This window comes from Odontesthes bonariensis, chromosome 15 (assembly GCF_027942865.1).
Source record: "Odontesthes bonariensis isolate fOdoBon6 chromosome 15, fOdoBon6.hap1, whole genome shotgun sequence".
NCBI classification, from domain to species: Eukaryota; Metazoa; Chordata; class Actinopteri; order Atheriniformes; family Atherinopsidae; genus Odontesthes; species Odontesthes bonariensis.
This window is the reverse complement of record NC_134520.1, coordinates 22850126-22873326: the sequence shown is the minus strand read 5'-3', so window position 1 is coordinate 22873326 and position 23201 is coordinate 22850126. Positions and strand designations below refer to the sequence as shown.

The window sequence follows — 23201 nt, the reverse complement described above, 5'->3', positions numbered from 1 at the left end:
TTTAGGTGGTGTGGTGGTTAGCATTGTCGCCTCACAGTGAGAGGGTTCCAGGTTCAACTCCCAGCTGGGGCCTTTCTGTGTGGAGTTTGCATGTTCTCCCCATGTATGCGTGGCTTCCTCCCACTGTCCAAAAACATGCATGTTAGATCAATTGGTGTCTCTAAAATTCTCCTTAGGAGTGAGTGTGTGGTTATTTGTCTCCGTGTGGTCCTGTGATGGACTGGCGACCTCTCCAGGGTATACCCCACCTATCTCCTGATGAGCCAGCCCCCCATGACCCGACTGACGGGTATAGAAAATGGATGGATGGATGTTGATTGTTCAGATAATTATGTGTCTATTATTGCTGACTACAACATTTCAGCAGTTTGCGGTTGTAGTTATCTGATTGCTCTCTTTAGGATCCTCCGTGCATTTTCAAAAGGAGACGACAATGAGTTGCAGGATGACCAGTCAAGCAGGTACACAATGTGTGTGTGTGAAGCCACGCCGTTTACAAGTTGTGCAGCATGAGGTGTGAAATTGTCCTGCTGGAATAACCTGGGACCTCCAGGGAAATATGTCTCCAAAATTCTAATATTCACCTCTGCATCAATAGTACTTTCATGCAGATGATTTTCCAAGTCATCCATGCCATGGACACTGAACTTGGTGTCTATTTTTCCCCAGAGGCAAACTGAAACGTAGACTCATCTGACAACATCCCAAGCATCCACTGCTTTTCTATGTATCTGAGATAAGCTTGAGTGTCCACAGAACTCAATGGCATTCTTGTACCATGTTGATACATGGCTCCCTCCTTGTTTCAGATACATTTCTGGATATATCTGTGGACTGGTTTGGTGGTTCGGACGTTGGTGGCGCCTCAGGTTACTACCGAGCCGACATGGCTAAATTGATCACAGAGGAATGTATATTTTCCATGCAGCAATGCCGGAGGACTCACATCTGTAACATGATGGGGTCGTGGATGTTGATATTTTTCCTTGACATCGTAAATGTAGGGATGGCCGTGGCCTAGCGGATTGTCCTTTACATACAGGATGAAAAACATAGCTTAATTTGTGTAAAGTGTATCTAGAGACCCAATACAAGCTGTGCTGCGTTTATTATATTTTTTTTTACAGTATTATGCACTGTAGATGTTTGGTGACACTTTCATTGAACCTTTGTCTCATAGATAAAGGTTAAATGGATATGAAAATGGCAGATTAAAGATTTTGTTGCATTTTAGAAAACTTCCCAGCTCATCTGGACCTGACATTTGTATTTCAGTCCCAGCTCATTGATTGGACTTTAATTCCAGGCATGCCGCTGGAAACGAGATGCCAGCAAATTAAAATGTGTGCACTCAGGGGACAGAAAATTGAATCAGAGGCAAAGAAGCAGCTTTTGTGCACAAAACAGGCCTCTCAAAGTTGGTTGTAATGAATGTCACAGGACGGGGAAGCAAACTACAAATGACTCACAAAGACTCCTGATGAGTACTGACTCCGCGGAATAAGTTTGCAGCTATATAATGTTGGATTAAATTTTTTGGTAGAAACATTATCAATAGACCAAGGTCAGATTTATCACATCTTCAAATGGAATTTGCATTTTGACAGTCCTGGTTTAGCACAAACTACATGTCAGATAGTCCTTCTGTGAGGTTGTGTGAGGTGACAGTAAGAGTTGTTAAGATTCACATATCTTCAAAACAAAATTCCCCCATATGGCCTACGCAAATGAATTTTTCTGTAGTTTTACAATGCCTCTGACATAATGCTACATAATTCAACTGTGCCATTTAGGTTAAACCCAAAGGGTTGCAGATAATGAATATAGAAACTCCCAGAAAAGGACATTGTATTCAAATGAATAAACTTCAAAACAAAAATAATCTGACATGAGCAGACTCCGGAGTGTGAGTTTATATGTTGTGATTGTCAAGATGACAGCTATCTTTAGACCACAGGAAGTGATGTAGGTTGGACAGGAACAGCCAGCCCAGTCAGCTTGTATCAGATTCATAAAGTGTGTGCTTGAGGTGGCTTGTCTGTCTCAAACTCAACTTCTCGGGGAGTGGACTGCACCTCTTGAATCGTCAGGCTCGCATTGCACGCTCCTGGCGGAACAATAATGCGCTCCTATTTAAAGCCGTTTCCTATTGGTCACTGACAGGCTTCGCATCTCCTTTGCCTCTAATTGGAAGCGTTGCATTCTGGATTATGTCTGCGGTGTTTTGTTGAGAAATAAAAACGGTACGGTTGAAGAATGAACCCGAGTGAAAGTATAGGAAAAATGTTATAGCCGCCAAACGGGATGGATAATCGACGTAAAAAGAAACTGACATTCTTCACCATTGGACTCATTTTTCTTCTAAGCGGTGTGGAATATGGTAAGATGACACATCGACATTCAGTCTCAGAGGAGAACACAGTAATCATCACTGATGACTGAAGTGTCATCGTTAGTGAAACACCGTATCTATGTGTATGTATGCTGTCAATGAACGTACGTGTTTTAAAGTAAATGTAAATGTAAAACTTAGTAGGACCTTTGAAATTGGGATGTGAATGGCTGAATTGATTTGAGACTGAGTCATGACGGGTTTATATAGAATATGAAATTTGCAACTTACAACATTTATATTGAAAAGAGAGAAACTGAAAATTTTCTGCACTATACAAGCATGGTGGTGGTAGCGTCATGCTCTGGAGCTGTTCGCCCGAAGTCGATGACAATAACGATGTCAGGTTTGGCTGGGGTGGTCAGGACACGGATGCGGACTCAGAGAAGTAAAAAGCAAACAGGGTTTTATTTCACTTAAGGCAAAACTAAAGGCGTGGCTTAGCCGGACAACAAAAAAACTTAAACTATGGAACAAGAACATGAAAAAAGAAAAACAAAAGACTTGGCATAACGTGACAAACACTTAGCTTTGAGGTGGGGTCGTGGAATGAGGGGCCAAATCGGCTCTGCCCATCCATTATTTGACATGTTTTTATGAGTAAAAATAGCACACTCTGATTTTTTTGTCATTGGTCAAGATGTAGAGATTCCACAGGATGAGACTGGAAACTAAATAGGGAACTGGGAGTGATTAGTGACTGGGTACAGCTGGTGACAATAACAAACAGGTGAGGGGAATGAACTAATGATCAGACAGAAACTGTGGGGAAGACAATGGTAAACTAAATGCAAGACATGAACTGAAAACCAAAACATAACCTAAAACATGATAAAACTAAAAACATGGGGAAAATCCCATGGGCGTGACAAACGAAAGACGACTACTCCACGATTCTTCAATATAAACCCAAACCACGAGCTACACAGCTGTTCAACAACACCCACAAACATATTGAAACTGATTGTGTAATGGATAAATTATGCTGGCTTCCAGCTTTTGGTATGGCTGACCTTAACAAAAAAAAAAACTTCCTTCCAACAGGAGCAGATAACGAATAAACATCCAACTGGGATTCTGGCAGGTTATTGCTGTATTTACATTCATGAAGCTGTGTGTTCAGAAATCCCAGGATAAAGTGGAACTTCTTTAAATTCTTGTTCCTTTTCTGTATCAAAGATCCATGACTCACAATCGTTTTGCCACTAATACAGATCAGTTCAAGAAAATCTCTGAAACTCCAATTTCTGCAATTCATACTCGTGTCTATGATAATGACTGTATTAGGTTAGGTTAACTTAGAGTTTTATCTCTTTCGTACCAGTGTCTCTGTCAGGGTTAATGACACAATGGCATTCCCCTTGTCACTAGATCACTTGAGTAATCATTTTCATATTGAATACTATGTGACCTGTCTGTCATCTGACCCCATTATTGAGTTTGGGTTGTATTTGTATGAGGCCATCTATTGTCCATGTGATAATAGATATGGAAGTGTGGGGATAGGGACAAAAAAACACCACTAAAGCAAAAAATTAACTTTACCGTGTTAAGTAGCTCTCTCACTTAACATGATAAGATTAAATGTTGGAGGATAATTAAATCAACTAACCATTTGTTTCACCCTCATCGCACCTAGTTTGGAAATGTTCATTTAAAGCAGAACATGAGAGCAAACATCCTAAAGCATATAAGTTAAGCATTTTATAAGCTGAAAAGTAATTATATGAATTCCCCTCCCTTCTGTGTCCTCAGCTGTGATACTACCCACCATATGGAGATATTTACAGACTTTAGATGCAGCTCCTTACTTCCTGGGTTTGACCCTGTCGGCATTCAGTCTGAGTGGTCTGCTGTCAGGACCACTGTTTGGCCACTGGTCTGACAGAACGCAAACCACAAAGAAGATCATATTGTTTGCAAACCTTTTTGAAGTAGTTGGTGAGTCCACACTTTCCCATACACCATACTCAATGCTTTCCCCAACAAATGGAACCCTTTTAACCTCAGTACCCAGTTGTGTAGTCAAAAACACTATTTGAAATTTAGTTTTGAGTAAGGCCATTCTAATTGTGTTGCTTATCTATTTATTTGTACTGTTTAGGTAATTTAATGTACTTCATGGGCTACTCCAAGTGGCTCTTACTGTCAAGTAGACTGGTAGCAGGTAAGTCTGGTTTTATTAACACTGGAACTGATAATCATTTTGCATATTAAATATGTGTAGAATGCGTTTGTATAGTCGTAAGATTAACTAAACACTAAATATCATGTTTGTGAGGAATGTTTGGACACGGTCCCTGTATTTTTTGTTTTAGCTCCCGATAAATACCCCACTCTCAACTTTTAGTTTTATGATGACATATTAAAATTCAGCTCTGGCCTATGTTAATATGCAAGTTTTCTTCTTGTCTTGATTGTTTTAAGGTCATAATATGGTATTTATTTGCTGCTGTAGTAATAATTTCCTTCATATGTATTGTACAGTCAATTCTGACTGAGCCTGTCAGATTTCCTTAAAAAAAAAAAAGAAAGAATAAGAAATTTATGCCAACGCTTAAATCCTCAGATCACATTACAACCATGTCTTAGCTTACAGAAATAGGAACCAAGTATGACAATACCAACATTCTCCTGCATGGTGATAAAATACTTTTTCAGGTATTGGTGCAGGCGCTGGCTCATCCATCTTTGGCTTTTTGACCAGAAGCACTGCTCCAGAGGACCGGGCCACTGTGTTTGCAGCTGTCATGGCGTGCCGACAAGCTGGCCTTCTGATTGGTTGGTACTTTTGTGCATTCTGATCACCAATCATCTGAGTTTTCTTAGTGTCACGATGATGATATTTGGGTAAAAAAAGATATTTTTTTCCAGAATTTGTAGATAGAGTTGCTAAAGCATAGGGGTAACATGTGGTTAACATACAGGTTTTCATCGTGGTTTAACACAGGTCCAGCATTTAACATCTTTCTGAGGCTTTGTGATTTCCACGTGGGTCCTTTCACTGTCAATAAATATACTGCACCTGGGGTAAGGAATAAAATATGCCAGTGTTCCCAGTGAAACAACATTTCAGCTTTTGAATATTTTTTTTACTCCACAAAAGAAAGAATGTAGCCTCTTGCTCTTCTACCTCTTGCAGCTGTTTATGTGTCTACTGTGGATTCTCCTTCAATTTGCGGTGGTCTTTATGTACTGGGACCTCCCACCCCTGGAAAAGAGGAAGACTAATGATAATCTGGTACACAAGGTAGAAGAGACTCCACAAGGGTTTGTGGAAGATGAGGAAGAAGGCCATGAAGAAGTAAAGCCACTTATGGGTTCTCAGGAGTTGGTGGGGTCCTATGGCTCTGTGGTGGTGACATCCAACCATTGCAATAACCATCCCTCTTTTGCTTCCAACACCTCGTTGAATCACATTGCTCCATCCCCACCCTCTGTGATACCGCAAACCCGTGGTTACCTGAAACACTTAAAAAATTCCAGCTTCTCCAGAGGTACGTGGCTGATGGCATCTGTGCACCTTTAATTAACTGCATACTTTTCATTGCTGGAAGAAATAGATTTGTGTAAAAATGGTGGACTTATGTCTGTTTCTGTGTCCCTGCTTTGACTTTGCTGTTGACCTCTGACTCTTTCTTTTTACTTCCTCTTTTATCCATCTGCCTTCTCACTTTGTATCAGAGTTCCTGAGAGAAGAGGTGGTCGTGCTGCTGGCTGCTCAGTTCATCACCCTTTTCAACCAGACAGCTTTGGAGGTTCACCAAAGGCACACAAACAGAATCATGCACTTCTAAGCACTTCTACATACTTATAAGTAATACTGTATTATTGAACATGGAAAACTCTTTCTGGTGAGAAGAAACACGATGTGAAGCTCTTTGAAAACAGTTTCCCATCCTCTTTTACAAAAATCTAGTTTGATTCCCATGCAAGTCACAAGTTTTATAGACTCACACATCACAAAACTTACTAAACCTTACCCTAGCTAGTCTTTCAGGTTCCATTTTTATCAGTTTTGGAGTTATTTAGTCAGATTGTGGTTGTCTGTAATTTGAAACTAATGTTCTTAATACACAGTGAGATATTGTTGCTCATTCTCTCCTCAGACCATGGTGACCCCCCTGACGCAGAAATATTTTAGTTTTGGGGAGCTGGAGAACAGTGTCATGTACTGTCTTGGCGGTGTAGTGGTGATCGCTGGATTCCTGTTTGTGCGCTGGCTGAGCCGCCATGTTGCAGAGCGAGTGGTCCTTGCCATTGGCCTGACCATCTGCAACATCTCCTGTATTTGGTGCCTCATATTCCTGGCTAACCCACTAGGTCAGATGGAAACTTTAAAGTTTTTTTTCCCCCTTGCACTAACGGTAGATGACATACACACTGAAACACAGTTTAAGTCCGGGAAATTAATTATAAACAGATGAATGATAATGAAGCTTAAGGATATGTGTTCCATGAGGTAATTACCTGGATTTTCTTAAGCTGTGAGGATGTAAGGTTTGTCAAGAACATTAATGAATACACGAAAGGCATCATCAGATGATGTTGGTATTAGCTAATTCTATTTTTCTTTAATACTTCTCCTCTGTTGCACTTTCTGTTTTCTGTAGGGGGTTTTTCATGGCAGCTGACAGAGTTCATCATTGGGGTGTTTCTGCAGGTTTTGGGTTTACCATTTGTGGCTGTGGCTCAGGTTTCTCTCTTCTCCAAAGTTACTGCTGAGAAAACTCAAGGTGAGAAACAGCACCGCCTGGTGGACGGATTGCTTAGTAATGATGCTTCTTAAGAAATACATTTAACTGCCTTGTCGCTGAAGTGTGTGTTTCCCATTGGTCCTCCAGGTTTCAGTCAGGGAGTGCGTCGCTCAGTGGGGGGTCTAGCTACCATCCTGGGCCCTCTGTGGGCCGGTGGTCTCACAGAGAACATGTACATAATGATGGGAGTGATGGTGGCCCTGCTGGCACTGCTCACGGTAGGTAAAAATGATACAGAGAGAGTACAAATCAAAAAAGACATATATACATGTTCTTGCCCATCTCAGTCTTAGAAATCAGTCTATAAAGGAACTATTTGAAGAAATAATTTGTACAGTTCCATATGTGTGCTTTTTTTTCTAATGTTACTTTTTTCAAATGATTCACCATAGCAGGTTACCAAATTTTATTTCTAGAATGGATTTAATTTATTCATGATTGCCATTGTTTTTTGTTACCATGCTGTGTGTCTGCCCATCCATTATTTGACATGTTTTTATGAGTAAAAATAGCACCCTCTGATTTTTTTGTCATTGGTCAAGATGTAGAGATTCCTCACAGGATGAAAATAGAGCAAAGTTTGCATCAGTGGGGCCTTTTTCACATAAAAAGTGCCATGCTGACTTTTACAGTCTGGTTTTTCTCTTGGATTAGGGAACAAACTAGAAAAACATGATGTTTCCAGTGCTTTCCGTGAAGCCTGGTTTAACTACAACACACCAACGTATCTCCACTGTCAGTGACAAAGAAGGAAACTGTATAGTTCTTTTTCTGATTTACTTAAGCGCAAATTGCCTAAAAAATTACTTTAAAGTTTAAAGTCTGATTTACTTGTCATTGAAGCAGCTTGGTCACTAATTATACAGGTGAATGATACTAAATATTTGAATTTTAGATCAATAGATAATGTCAGTATAGCAGTTTTCAGTACTTTTTATGTATCTGGTGGGTTCCTTTGTTTCAGTTCTCTGAATAACTGAATCTTGCAGTACAAGAACGGAAACTTGTAGAAATGTTGAATATTATCCACTATTTATTTGCTTTGCTTTTCAGATCAAATAATATTTTACATTAATGCATATCAATTATATACCCCCAAAAACAGATGATGCTGGCCTTCTCATACAGCCGGCTGGTGGAACCTGCAGAGGGGCAAATGGACAATTTGGAGAGCTGCGATTGAACCTGTGGGTGCTCGACAAAGGAAATTCTAGAAGGTGTGGTGGCCTCGCTGAGTTTTTGTTTTCTTTAATTTGAAATGATTTTTTTTCAACAAACAACATGAAGTGGTATGCAAATGTTTGACCTACAGTAAATAACTGTGCAGAGGATGATCTGATCTACAGCAGTCATAAAAACCCAATCTTTTGCCATAATTTAAAGCATGATCAGTGTATTATTGTTATTATTTTTTACAGAAAGAGTTGAGAAAGGAGTTCAACATCATGCTTACATTTTCAAGAAGATTTCAGACAAGATGGCTCGTTCACATTCGTTGTTAGAAAAAGTCAGACGATGTATGTTTTTAAGTTAAATAAAGTGATACTCAAACCTTTTTCAACAAGCAATGGATACAGGTTACTCAGATATTTTGCAAATTACGATAATTGATGGCTACAAAGTATAAGACTGCAAAGATGGCTGCCTGTTATCTGGAAGCCCTTTCCTTAGTTTGTGATGTAATTCCCACTTAACAACTGTGTTTGGTCAAAACCAAACTTTGTCTATAAAACCAAGAAAACTTTGTAAAGATAAACCAGCCTCTATGACAGGATATAGATCCCAGTAACACGTCACAATCGACATCTAACCCAAGATGTGAAAGGTGGAGGTTTAACCGCAGGACTTCCAACCATCCAAAATATAATCAATAGTCTTTAGACGGACCTAAAAGAACAGCACATGGAAGATTGAACAGGAATTGATATAAGATAAAAGACTTTGTCAGGAACAATGCACTCCAAAACACTGTGAGTTGATTAGAAAAAAAACGTATGCAATTTGATCCACTTGCTACTTTATTTTGCTTTATCATGCAGAGTGTCAAAACTTCATTTAACTATGAGAGATTTAAATAATTGTTTTTTTAAAAGTTCAGATCATGCTTAAAAGGAAAATTTTACTTCTTTAAAGTGATGTTTTAGAACTCAAACATGCTGTAGCAGATTAGTCAAAAAGTTTTCTGTGCTTATATTATTATTTGTGTTTATTTCATTTTATCTGTCGTGTGATTTTGGAGTCTGTTTTGATCTACCACTTTTTATTTTCTATTGTTTTAACATTTGTCTAAATTTAGGCAATATGCTTGTTGGTTTTTAAAAAAAAAATAAAAATGTTGTTAGCATGCACAAGGGTTTGCAGAAGATGAGGAAGAAGGCCATGAAGACATTTTTTTAATCTGTTAACCTGGCAGAGTACGCATGTGAAATTTAGCCTGTATGGCTGATTGATGAAACGTGATTAGTATTCTTGTTAAACAAGGTGCATTGTCCCTTTTTTTTAAAAAAAAATTAAATTTTTTATTTAAAGTAAATAAACACAATTCAAATAATCTTTTACGCACTTCGCTATTGACAGAAAAAAAATTGACTAGAGGTGCCAAAATGTTTTATATTGTAAAGGTTGACTTGACAAACGGTGTTTCACAGATGACCATGCTTATATGCAGAAGTTACGTTCAATATCTAACAAATTCAAGATTCAAAGGTTTGTTGTCATATGTGCAGTTAGAAACGTGTTTCCCTGTACAATGAAATTCTTTGCTTTGTTGCCCGCACTGGATGTCCAAATATATAATAATAAAAGATAAGATAAAGATAAAATAAGCATGCAACAACAATATTAAAACAGGATTCTTAAATAAAATAGAACTATAGAAATAAAAATATAGAAATCTAGCCTGTGTACATAATGTGCAGTAGTGCACATTCAGTTTTTACATATGTTCAGTTTTTACTATTATTATGAAGAAATCATACTTTTTAGCCACCTTTAGATTGCCAGTGAGGTAGATTGTAAAGAGCACTTCATAATGGATCTGATTCTGTTTTTTTTTTTTTTTTCTGTCAGAACGCAGTGGGAGTTTCCTGACCTGCATCTTCAGTCTGCAATGGGACCAGTATATTGGGTGAAATCGCACCAACAGGACACAAATCAGTTGTCTGTATAAAGGCTGGTTAAAGGACTGATATGGAGTATATTCAAAGCATATTTCCCATGGAAATAATAGAATCCTGCTGACAACGCTTCTGAAAGTGCTAGATAAAAATTGTTTTAATCAAAAGTACCCTTTAGGTGTATTGCACATTCAGCACATTATATTTTAGCACATGCAACACAACACGTACTCCTAAATGAAAGAAGATGCCTAAAAGTTTTGGATTCAGCTGATGGGAATTAAATAAGATGCTTAGATATAAAAATTTACTCAAATTTAGATGTGGTTCAGAGAAACTAAGTTTTTTTTCATAAAGTTGTTTTTCTTTCTAACAAAGCTAAATATTTGCCAACATGATGTAATTTTGTTTTCTTTGGAAAATATGTTACATAAAAGTATTTATACGATTTGTGAATGAATACTTTCACAGTGGCCTCTGAATCAGTCACCCAGAATTGCTAACACTAGCACAAAATGATTTTATTGTGTGTTTACATTTTACTTCGGACTGAATTTCCTTTGAGCCTAAAAAAAACTACGTCTTAGAAAAACCTGATTAGTGGAATTATTTGAAGGGTCTTTTAGTCCAGGTAAACAAGCCATTTCTAAGATAAGATCAGATGAGATGGATCCTTATTTGTCTCCATTGGGGGAATTCACCTGTTACAGCAGGAATCACAAGTCTGAAAAAGAACGATCAATGACATGATCAATATGAACTTTAAGTGTACATTTTAAATTCACATGAAAAATACTCAAATATAATGGTAAAATATTGTAATATATACTAATAATGGCTGTAAAGTTACAATCAAAATACTCTGTTGGAAATATATTGCCTCCCTTGTATCACAAATGATACAAAAAACAGTTAAAACAATGCGCCTTTCTCTCCACTTTTCTACTTTATGAACCTTCCTGTCCTGTCTCCTTATAATAAGATGACTTGTCAGTCCTAATTGCTCCTAAGTGTGTCATTCAAGCCAAACACAAGCCCTTTTAAAGGCGTCATATCTGCTTATTTATCAAATTATTTTCAAAAGGAGGTGCAACACCCTGATCAGAAGAAATTAAATCAGTTCATGACATCATGATTTCTGTAAAATAGTAAAAAAAAAAATTAATTCATTTGCACTATTCTATTTCATGATACTTTCATATTGATTTCACCGCTCAACTATGGTGGCCGTGTCCACATTTTCACATACAATCCATGAGAATACATTTTTCTATAAATCAAGTAATGAATCATATTATCCTCAAGTAGGAACAAAAGTGGAATGTTGTGTGTGTTAGTTCTGATGAGATGGAGATCTGTGGTTCAGAACAAAAAGAAAAGACATTTAACGAGAACGGTTTAAGAATAATGGCTTTTAACCCATTCAGACCTAAGGCTTTGTTAGAGAAAGACAGTTTCACAGGAAACATGAAACTTTCAATAAAATATTTTATCTCTCAGTCACTGAAGATCTTAAATAAAGATATTTGAAAGGCTAAACCCTTGGCTTTATGGTAAGTAATTCACCTAGCCGTGTATATATTCATATTTTCTAAATAATTGTGTGTCTTGAAAATGATGAAAAAGTAAAATAGCTCTCAAGCTGCATCAGGCCCGACTGGCTTTAAAACATGTATTGTAGAATTATTTCAACCGGAAACCACTAGTTTTGAGTAAAAATCTTAACCAAAAGTTATCACCTTCAAACTCACCCACTTGATTACTTGAATTGATTGTTCTTTTCTTTTTATATTTTGAAATTTTTTTTGTTTAATATGTTTTCAAAAATCTCTTTTCTTTTTTATATTTGATGCGTTTTCCAGTTAACTATGCAATGATTTGCATAAATGTCCCACTGACAAAGTGTAGTAAAGTAAACATTTAAATATGTTACGTGTTGCATTGTAGACATTTTTTTCCAACTTGTCTGAAAGAGTAGATGGAAGCAAAAAAGGCAAAATGCAATAAAAAGATGGGTTTTGATTTAAGTTCTTATCTTAATGGGAGGTTTTGTGCCATTGTGATAAAAAGTTCTAGTTTTTTTGACTGTGGTGTAATTCATGTTTTTTGCACATGTGGGCGCTCTTAGTCTTTATCATCCTCATTACTGTTGAGCCCAGTGTGCATGTGTGTGACCTCAGTCAGTCAGTGCACTGTTATTATAACACGCGGAGAGTGTGTATATATAGATCTATATATAGATATATACTGTATATATCTATATATAGATCTCTCTCTATATATATTATGCAGTTTGAAAATGTTTTACTCTTGATAATTTATTTAGATTTTAAACACAAACAAATAACTTGTCATGAAAACTCTGTATTTATTGCTCACATATGAAGCTTTTGTTAAGCATTTATTTATTGCTCTCTAAAAGCAAAACATTAAATTTACTCTACCTAGCTTGTGTCTCATTATTCTGTTAAGTGGTAATATATGTACATTTGTGTGTCTTTGCACAGTAAGAATAGGAGCACAGCGTGAGCATTGCCTCTATACCACAGTCTTCAGAAAATATTAAATAGCTATTCTCTAAAAAATATTTTAACATGATATTTAAGACTGACTTTTTTATTTTAAGTGCACTTCATGTAAAATGTTATTTTAGAATGAATAAAAATAATTGCACAGTTAGCATTTAAGTGAATTATTTATTTTTAATCTTGATTTTGTTAGTTAATCATTATTTAAATATTAAGAGACTTTATATGATGTTGATTAAATGTATTTGGGTTCATTGTTTGTCTGCAGCTGCAAATCATCTACAGACATTTATTCTTTCAATTATTTAATAATTATTTAATAGAAAATCGGTGGCATTGGTGACATACAAATATGAAATTATTAAACTCTGATTTCACTTTCTAAAATTTAGCAACCTCGAAAAACTATTTTGCCACAGGAACAGATATAATTTATGATTCCGAAATAAAATATTTTGAGCAGCAGAGAAAGAAAGTTACTTGTTTAGAAAATTGTTCAATTAAATTGTATGTGTATACCTCTGTGCAAATACATACAAAATATAAGATATTCAAAAAGTAGAATGTTGAATTTTAGAAATCAAGATGAAAAACACAAAATGCATATGAATATTTATAGAAAGCCAAACACCTTTCAAGAACATGAACATTCACAGCTTGAATATTGTCAGTGATGAATTTGTTTTATTTAGTTTTTATCAAATTAATAGAAGCAGCGTCTTTGCATAATGTGCAACACAAAAAGTGTCAATGTATAAATAATTCATTAATAATATATACATATTTCAAAATGAAAATTGTTTTGTTTATTTTATATTTTACAACAATTTTTTTTTAAAGTCACGGAGAAAAATAGGTTTTAGTGTTTTACAATACTTTGTATATATAAAAAAAGTAATCCGATGAAGGAATTCAACCAAATAAACAAATTAATTTTTAGAAGAAAATTGATTGACTTTAATCTAAAGCATTCTGGAAGTTTCTGTTCAGAGCATGTGGGCGAGGCCCCATCTGGCGTCGCTGTGATCTTGCCAACAGGAAGCTAGCAACAAGGGTGGCAGCGAGGTGCTTTGTGGCCCTGATGACACATCGTCTGCCTGGTGACGTGGCGGCGAGGAGGCACGGCCTCGTACGGTGAACTCTAAATGAACCCGTTTTGGTGTTGGGCGGGGCAGGATCAGAGATGTTACGACACAGTGCCAGGGACAGAGATATTTTGGGGTTTTGCTTTTTTTTTTTTTTTTTTTTCAAATTTAAGTGGGTCCCTGTGTCCATCACACACACAGTCCCTGAACACAGTTGGCCGGGAGCGGCACTCTGACCGAACGGTGACCCCGCATATCAGGGTCGAAAGTGCAGAGCATGTGTCATAACAGTTTTCTGGGTGAATTTGGCAAGCTGGCTCCTCCTCTTTTCTCTCCAATCACAGACCGATACTACCAAACTCAGCTATGATAATGGACGTGTGAACTTTTGGTGAACTCTATTTTACCTCGACTAGAAAGGGCAGGTGGAGTTTAGTAGGACTTCCGTGTTTGTTGTTGAAATTTTTTTCCTTTTTAATTTCCCGAGGCTTGAACGCTGATTGACCCTCGCAAACTGGGTTGGGTTGGTGGGGAGATGAGTCACTGTCACTATTTTTATGGACATTGCAGCCTCGTCTTACGCAAATAGTTTTTATGTAAAAAGCCGATAACTTCCTGAATTTTTTTATTTGGATTTATGCCGTCTGTCCTTGAAGTCTGATACGGCGAAAAAACATACAACAGTCCTTAAATTCCATAAAGTAGGATTTCCAGTTGAGACAAACAGTGAAAATCTGTGGAGAAATAGGAGGAGAGTTGGAGGAAAAAAGAAGGACCCTTCAACCATTAAAACAGAGTTCGGGTACTATGTGGGACAACGCACTCTTTTTTATTTGTTGTTGGTTTATTTTTTTATTTACGGCCAAGACTGTTTACAAAAACTACTTAGTTAAGACAATAGATTCACCTTAAATTGGGTTAAAATGCACCAAAAATCCAAATGTTTGTGAAAGAATATTATATTTTCAAGTCCACTGAAAATTGACTGAAACAACTGCAAGTAGTCACTTAAATTCTAACAGTTGAACAGTAAATATAGTCCAGAAAAATGGCTTGGACAACCTGTCCCACTCTTGAGCATCAACAATAACTTTTACATCATATCTCCATTTTGATAAAAACCCTTTCCCTGTTCACAGCACACATTTTTTTCGCCCCCAGAGAATAATACCTTCAAAGTGATTTCAAGACTTTCATGACGCTAGTTGTGAGAGTTAATACACAGACAGAACTGCTTTCAGGCAAAAGCTTTGAAACTTTTGCACTGCAGATGACATGAAATATTCACTTTGTGCTCTCGTGTCAGGGATTCCTAATGTTTGTGCAGAAACCGTTTCAGCCACAGTCAAATCAAAATGATGGCACCAACACAAATGTGTGATAGTCTCTTAGTCTCCCTGCAGAGATAACACTCGAGTCCTGTGTTAATAATGCATGTGTCACTTCGAAGGTGCAACATTTAAGATGCGGAATAGTTTGAAAAAAAAAAAGAAGGATGCACTTTGACAGAAGGTATGCCAAAGGGAAGGGTAAAATATAAGACAATCTCATGCCTAAGTCATACTCTGTCCCAGTTTCTTTTGTTAAAAGGTCACGTCAAGAGTCTTACTCTGGTTGCTTGATGTAAAAAATTGAACTTGTGGAAAAAAAATCAACTCCATCTGTCACCCAGGGCTGTATGACAGAGAGAGTTTTTCTTCACCATTGGTCTTATCAGTAAAGCATGGTTGTGTAATGCCTTTTCTAACTGAATGAATAATTAAGTCTGCATAGACTGTAGCCCGGGAACCCTTGGCTGTGTTGTGCAAGCGAGCCAGCTGCTACAGAGGCTTTTATATCGCCATATGGGTCACGCTTCAGTCAATGTCAGCTCTAGGAGTTTAAGTCTAACAACTTCGAGCCCTTTTGACATTTGACATCTCAATGCTCATGAACTGTGTGGTCTTTGGGAGTAGAGCAGCACAGAAGGGATTAAGAATACCTCAGTCCCATTTTACACATTTTTAGAGTTTTAAAACTACCTGACAAGAATACTTATTCCTCCTTGTATGCACAGTGCACTGTATGATGCTGTATGATCACTGAATCTTGATTCCAAATGTTTTTTAAAGATTTACTCAGTAGAAAGATCTGTTCTCGGGGCACATAAACAAGCTAAAGGGAGACCATGGACAACTGAGTTTTAAAGTTGTTTTTCTCCCAAAGCACAAAGATCCAGTAATGAAGAAACAGGGTTAGTCAATGTAATTTCATAATTTCATCAATTGATCTTTTGTCTTTAATTCAATTCCATGGAGCAAGCACACCAAGTTACTTGTCTTTTCAGATTCTGCTTCAGTACTCTGTTCCAGTAGCTCCGTCTTTTGCATAATCTTAAAGTGTCAAAGTTTCTGTTTACATCTGAAACGTTGTCCTGTACAACTGTTTTACTTGTATTCTGACTACACCACCCCTCACCAGGTGCTACCAAACCACCTACGCTCGGTCTCATGCGTCCCCTGTGCACGCCGAAGAGAGATTACCAGCCCATCTGTATCACACAAGTCAGGCCACGCTAAGCCGATGGGAGCCCTGCCCAGCAAGACCCCGCCGTAGTTGTTAACCCTGATTAACTTGATGTGCCGCCCTGTAGAGGGAACAGTGTGAAAATCAAGTCAGTGCCGCGACCCAGTGCCCTGCCGCTGAACCGAGGGGGAATTGGGTAAACTTGGGGAGGGTGGATAAGAACTGGAGGCAGGAAAAAAAATATGAAATAAATGAAGAGAGGCACTGTCATTGCAAGATAAGCAAACTGGCTTGAAGCATCTAGAATTGTTTTAAGCAAGGAACAAGCAGTAATGCATCCACTGATCTTTTTTCCATGAACTAAGAGTGCATTCATGTCAAATCTAATCTTCCATTAATTTTAAATCATAAATAGATAATAAACACTGAGCTGAAAGCAAGTCTTCCTATCTATTAATTGTTGTGCTGTGGATCGTGTATTGTTTCACGCTTTTTAGAAAAATTGAGGAAAATTGGGAAACTGCTTGTAAATGAGCCTGAACTTATTAGTTGTTTGCACATTAAGATACATTTACAGACCAACTTTTTTGTGTAGAAATGCACAAATGCAGGAACACCAAGGTGTTTAGGTTACGCAGCACTAATTGTGAGCAGATATTTACAAATGTTATTTCCCCACATTCCTGATCTCCAGTCATCCATCTATCCATATTTCACATATTCACTTTATTCTGGTCAGGACTGGCTCACTGTGAATGTCACATTTGACAGTGTGCATTTAAAGTAGCGTAAGATTGTCACTCTTCTATAGTGCAGTTAGCTGAGTGTGACAAAATGCTTATCAGAAAATTTAAATATACCTATGAATTTACTTCATGGTAAAACTGGTGAACTGAGTTTTCTATGATGAGGTATTTACATGAAATCTATAGATAATGTAAACATTTTAATTTGAAACAAAAAGCTGTATTGATTGAATAACTTTCATGATTTTATTCTATATAATCCATCCATCCATTTTCTATACCCGCTTAATCAAATTCAGGGTCGTGTGGAGGCTGGTGCTGCCATTGGGCGAGAGGCAGGGTATAGACTTAGTAAAGAGTAAAGACTCACACTAAACATATTATCTCTGCAGTGGGATAGAGAGGCTGACATGCATAAGTATGCAACTGGAGAAAATAACATTCATATAATAAAGGTTATTTGTACATAGATTTGTTTTTGTGACAAATGTAGTGAAAACAACACACCGAACAGCCTCAACAAAGCTTCCCAGAGCTCCTGCCCTTTCTCCTTTGACCCAATAATTAAGCTGCTTTTGGCATTATAAGTTGAGAAGCAGCTTTGCCATCCCGCATTGACAAATCTCTTTCAACTAAACCACTGTTTTGTGGAGGCCACCATGAGCTTCTTCGCAATGCATGAATGCTTCCATGCTTCCATGCTCTCTAATTTAACCACAAAACATTTTTTATCATCCCACTAAGAGTTATTCCCTCAATTTTTGATTCCTTGAGAGGGAGTGCAGGGAAATTTAAAAGCAGCCAGTGTCTGGGCATGTTACATCAGTTGACCTTTTTGATTTGGTGTCATAGAGGTGGGAAATTTTAATCAGGTAAAGCATGTATGAGAAATGCTTGAACAATCAGGGGCTAGTATGGTAAGTAGAAGTATGCAGAAGAGAGTGGAGATCATTTCCCTTTGACCTGTAGGTGTGATCACACCTTGAGCTCAAGAGCACACTGTCAAGCTCATCATTTCCAAAACATAACCAGTCTCGTGAGAGCGTTGTTGGAGATCTTTGAGACAGGATTTATGAGCCTGTTCTTGGTTATATGGGCAGAACATTAAGAACAAGAGACAGCACGTTGAGGAAAGAGAGAGGGAATGTGTGAGGGGAAAAGCCAGCAATAAGACTGGAGTTGCTCTGCAGAAAGGAGGGTCCTGGAAGTAGCTCGCACTACAAAGGAGAGACCTTGGATTAAGGACGGTAGCAGTCTGATTTGATTGGGCATTGCTGTGTTGTTAAATCATTCATTAAATCCAATTAGGGGGAGGTGGATGGAGACATAACCGGGGTGGTTGGGCTTTAGTGTTGCTGCCCATGAGGAGAATAGCAATGCCGGCAGGTGACAATCTCCAGCTCCGAACTCCTGACCCAGCCATGGGACTCCCCACTTCTTCACACCTTTTTGCCCCTCCCTTCTCCCTTGTTCTTTCCCGGCTGCCCATTCACTGCTTCCACCTGCAACCACTTTCGCTTTGTACCGCCACTGTGAGGTGTAAGGCCGCTGGACATGTCAAAGAGCCATCAGTCAAATCTACACTTCATGCTGAATTCACTGCTCAGCCAATTAGTGTCTCATCGAATCAGGAAAAAAAAAACATTACACCCAAAGTGTTACTTTCAAGTGGTGCCGAGAGACAGCAACCACACCACAGCAGTGCCAAGACAAATGCCACACAATTAAATGGCATAACACCACCCTGCTGTGGCCTTTCAACAACCCCTCTCTAAACTTTCAAAGAAGAAAAGAAAATAATCATCATGGACAAAGACAGCTAACCCTACTGGATATGAAAATAAATCCACAATTTTCCCCCGACTTTCTAATGCACTGGCTTCTCAACTTAATCTTTCTCTTTCATGGTCTGTAATGTTTTCGTCTTAAGAACTGAGTCAGTGGTTCGAGGCACAAACAAGGATGGAATTTTAAAGACTGAAGTGATCTGTGAGTTCATTCTAGTTAACGTGCGTAATTGTCACGACACTTCTGTTGTGATGCACATTGTTTTTCCAACTCTTATTTCACTGTTTGTGTCTCATCAGTGTCTCATGTACCATGGGTCACATATCTTCCCCCTTGTTGTCAGTGTATTTAACTGCCTTCTGAAGATCTGTTTTTTTCCCTGTCTGAACCACACTTGTAAATTTACAAATATGAAGAATACAGAAGTGTTCCAGGGAAACTATTAAATTTGTACCATTTGTGACATGGTGTTACATTTCGAGGCTTATGACATCCATTTGACACGTTTGTGTTCTTGTAATCAGGTTTGGCTGAACAATTAATTTAAGCAGTTCACTGTTTGTAGGATGTCTAGAAAAATCTCCTTTGTGTCAGTTTTGTAGTTAGAATGTCAAGAATATTGAGGCCTTTCTAAAATAAAATTGATCAAATTTCCAAGGATTTTCACATGATGGTCTGGTAGTTGATTTCATTATTCCACCTTGGCTATAGATGTCTTTTTTTTGTTTCTTTTTACTCTGCAAAAAACAAGAGAACAAAAACGATCAGTATGAGATGGTTTGTTAGTATTCACCAGTGGTTGTAGACAGTGTACTTTTGCCCTAAGCGCCACCCATAAGTCCAAAACTTTTGTACTTACAATTTATTTTAGTGTTGACATTTTAAGTTTAAAATATTTCAGCAGTAAATGTTGTCTCATAACATGTCTCTGACAGCCTATGAGCCATAAGATTTGAAATCACATAGGAAGGTAGTGCAGTTTAGTTGAATGATTAATCCGAAGATATTTGGATAACCTTTTTTAAAAAAATTAGAAATATAAAATCTAACATTTTATCAAGAAAGTTGCTATTTTTTAGTTGAACAATTATTTAGAATTTAGAGGATTCTGAATATAGGATTGTATATGAATGCGTTACGACCCAACTCATCCAGGGGTCAAGGGAGGTAACATAAAAATGTGTCAGGCTGTATCAGAATGCAAGTGTAAAATTAACATAATGATATATAATAATATAAGAGTTACATGGGACATGGTTAACATTGATCACTGCAGGACTTGTATCTGTTAGAATTTCAATTTAACAGTATTTCATCTGTGCTTTTATTTGAATATAGCCTCTGAATACATCTGCCATCAGTTAAAGTAAGCACAATAGATCATTACAAAGTACAGATGTACAATATTATTGTTAAAATGAAAATTGAGGTGGGGATGTGGCCAGTGATGTCCTGTTGAATGTATATGTATACCGTAAGCATTTTATCTTTGTGTCCTTATAGAACAATCCTCTGCATTTTAACATCTAAATCTTTGAAGAGCTACTCGGCCAAAAAATGCATGTAAAGTAGGAAATATGCACATTAATAAAACATAAATAAACAAAACATACAAGAGCATAGTTCTTCAGTTGCGTAAGATTTTGTAGGGGAGAAAAAAAATAGGCAGCTGACTGATACTGTAATCAGTATTTACTGTTTGTGTACCAAATTTGATTTAGCTGACCATAGATGCCTGAACTAGTGTTTCAAGAGGACTGAGGGACTGAGATTACATTTAGAATCCCAGTTATTAAATTACATCTGTGTCTTATACTTCCTTTTTGTGTCAGTGTATATGACTATCATGGTGTCTAGATTTATGTTGTATGTTTCTGAACAGCAGCCACATTTGAGTGTTTTATACGAGAAAACCCTTGTTTATGTTTAAACCCATGTTCTACGTCTATTTTTGTATGTTCTATTTGTTGCACTAAGAGAGCGAGATGTAACCAGAGTCAAATTCCTCGTGTGTGTCCACATACCTGGCAATAAAAGCGATTCTGATTCTGATTTAGAAAACCTCTGTTTCATCAAAAAATGCTATTTGCAAAAGTGTGTAGATTGAAGGAAAACTTCTGCACTCTGAGGCATTTAATTCCCCAATGAACCGTTTTAATTAAGTGTTTTTATTTTATCTCTGATGCACTAAGGTGCCTTGAGGAAATACATTTTTGTCTTAAATGATTAAATCCAGAAACTAATGAAACACATTCTAGACCCATCTATTTTCAGTAGATCTAACATGGGACCAGTTTTCAACTTCCAGCTCTAAATACAATGATTGGGAAAAGTTTGCAATAATCAAACGACCAGCAAAGTACAGGAAGCAATCTTGTTCAACTTTATTAATGAGTTAGATACAATTGATAGCTTTTACTTTAGTTTATGCTGATGTGCAGTATATTGATCTTGGTACTGGGTGAAAGACAGAGGGGATTTTGCATGTCTGTGTTAACACTGAACAGATTTTAATCTCCTGTGATGTTCCCCATGGGTACGTTTTAGTCCCATTGTTTGGTTAACATGTTCTTGATGACACTTGGCCAACTTAACAAGACACACAATGTGTAACAGTGATTATGCAAATGAGACATAATTAAATATTTACTTGTCCTCCAAAGATTTAAGCTCTGTTGACACTTAACACAATCTATGATCCATACTGCTAACTGGGCTGTTAATTAACGGGTATACAGTGACAAGATAAAAATTTTGCTTATTTTTCTGGAAAAAGCTAACAGAAAGTAAATCACTTTGAAATCAAGCTGACCTTGCTTTCAAGATCCATTTTACCTGCAGAGTTAAAATAAACATTTTATCATTTGTGAAAGGGGAATTAAGGGGTGTAAAGAGCCCATGTTTCAGATGTCCCAGTCTCAACAAGAATATCTTAAAAACATATCAGCTGATGCAGCTTCTTTGCAGTTACTAAAAAAGGAGTATAACGCTTGTGATGAAATAATTACACTAGCTTCCAAATTTCTAATTCATCTTAATTTATCTTATTTGTCTGCACCCCTGTATCTTTCCAATATGTTTGTAAGCTGTGACCTACATAGACCTCACTGGCCATATAGAACAGGCCGTCGGGTATTTTCTTGAGTCTCCATGAATACTGATGAAACTCCCTTTAGTTTTTATGCTCCAGCTTGCTGAAGCCCTCTGTCACGCCATGGAACTTAGATTTCAAGTTTTATGTTTTAGGTTACGTTTTGTGTTTTAGTCCATGTTTAGTTTTTAGTTTTGCCATGTTTCAGTTTCCCTTCACTCAGTTAATTAGTTCATTCCTCTCACCTGTCTGTCATTTTCACCAGCTGCACCTTGTCTCCAATCACTCCCAGCCCTCTATTTAGTTTCCTGTCTCCCCTGTCTTGTCGTCGGATCTTTTTGTTGTACCTACCTGACCTGCCTGCCTTGTTACCAGAGGTGCCCCATGTTATTTGTCACCACCTTCCAAGCTAAGTAATTATTTATTTATGCCATGCCAAGTTCTTTGTTTATTTTTTCACAGTTAGTTTTTTTTAATCTGGCTTAGTTGCGCCTTCTGTTTTTTTGTTTTTGTTTTGTGAAATTTACCCAGTTTTCTTTTGAAGTCTGCATCCGTGTCCTACCTTCACCATCCCCACCCCTGACACCCCCTCCCCAGTGATATTGGGTGTGTTCTGGTGCTGTCTTTTTAATAATTTGTTCAAAACATTTCTTTTAGCTACAGCATTGTCTGGTTTGGAAGGTCTTAATGTTTTTTTTTTTTTTTTTTTTTTTTTTTTTAAAAACCATTAAATCTTTAACCTGTTTACTTTTTGTTGGACAACTATTGGCCTGAATTAGCGTTCTGTTTAGCCTTTATGTTCTAAATCTGAGTCAAATTGGTTTGTCTCACTTGTGCTGTTTAAATGTTCTTTCAATGATAATTTTTTACATATTTTACCTTGATGCCAGTTTTTGTTGCTCCATCCTTAGTGGTCGCTCACGCTGTTGTACTTCATGCTGGAATACAATTTTGATTTATGATAAATGATCTGTCTATATAGCAAAAAGCACTTTTTATTAACGTACAAATATTATGTCTTAGCAATGAAAGTACAAATATTTGTTGAATTGCTTTTTAACTGTGAGGCCTCTTGATTTTTAAAATGCAACAGGTATTCTTTAAAATTTCACCATTGTGTTAATTTCATCCATTACTGATATTTGTCTTTCCTCAAATGCTAAAATACATAAACTACATGCAACAACTGTGAC

At 37.2% G+C, this 23201-nt stretch overlaps 1 protein-coding gene across 1 annotated transcript; it reads left to right on the top strand.

The window, feature by feature from the left end:
* The first annotated feature begins 2002 nt into the window (after window positions 1-2002).
* mfsd8l1 (major facilitator superfamily domain containing 8-like 1) lies at window positions 2003-12708 on the top strand. Its single transcript, XM_075485560.1, has 12 exons — window positions 2003-2380; window positions 4148-4333; window positions 4497-4559; window positions 5054-5173; window positions 5343-5422; window positions 5535-5889; window positions 6077-6150; window positions 6502-6715; window positions 7006-7128; window positions 7237-7367; window positions 8255-8366; window positions 10219-12708. The coding sequence occupies exons 1-11, from the start codon at window positions 2305-2307 to the stop codon at window positions 8330-8332; spliced, it is 1500 nt and encodes a 499-aa protein (XP_075341675.1). The 5' UTR covers window positions 2003-2304; the 3' UTR covers window positions 8333-8366; window positions 10219-12708.
* Window positions 12709-23201: the final 10493 nt, after the last annotated feature.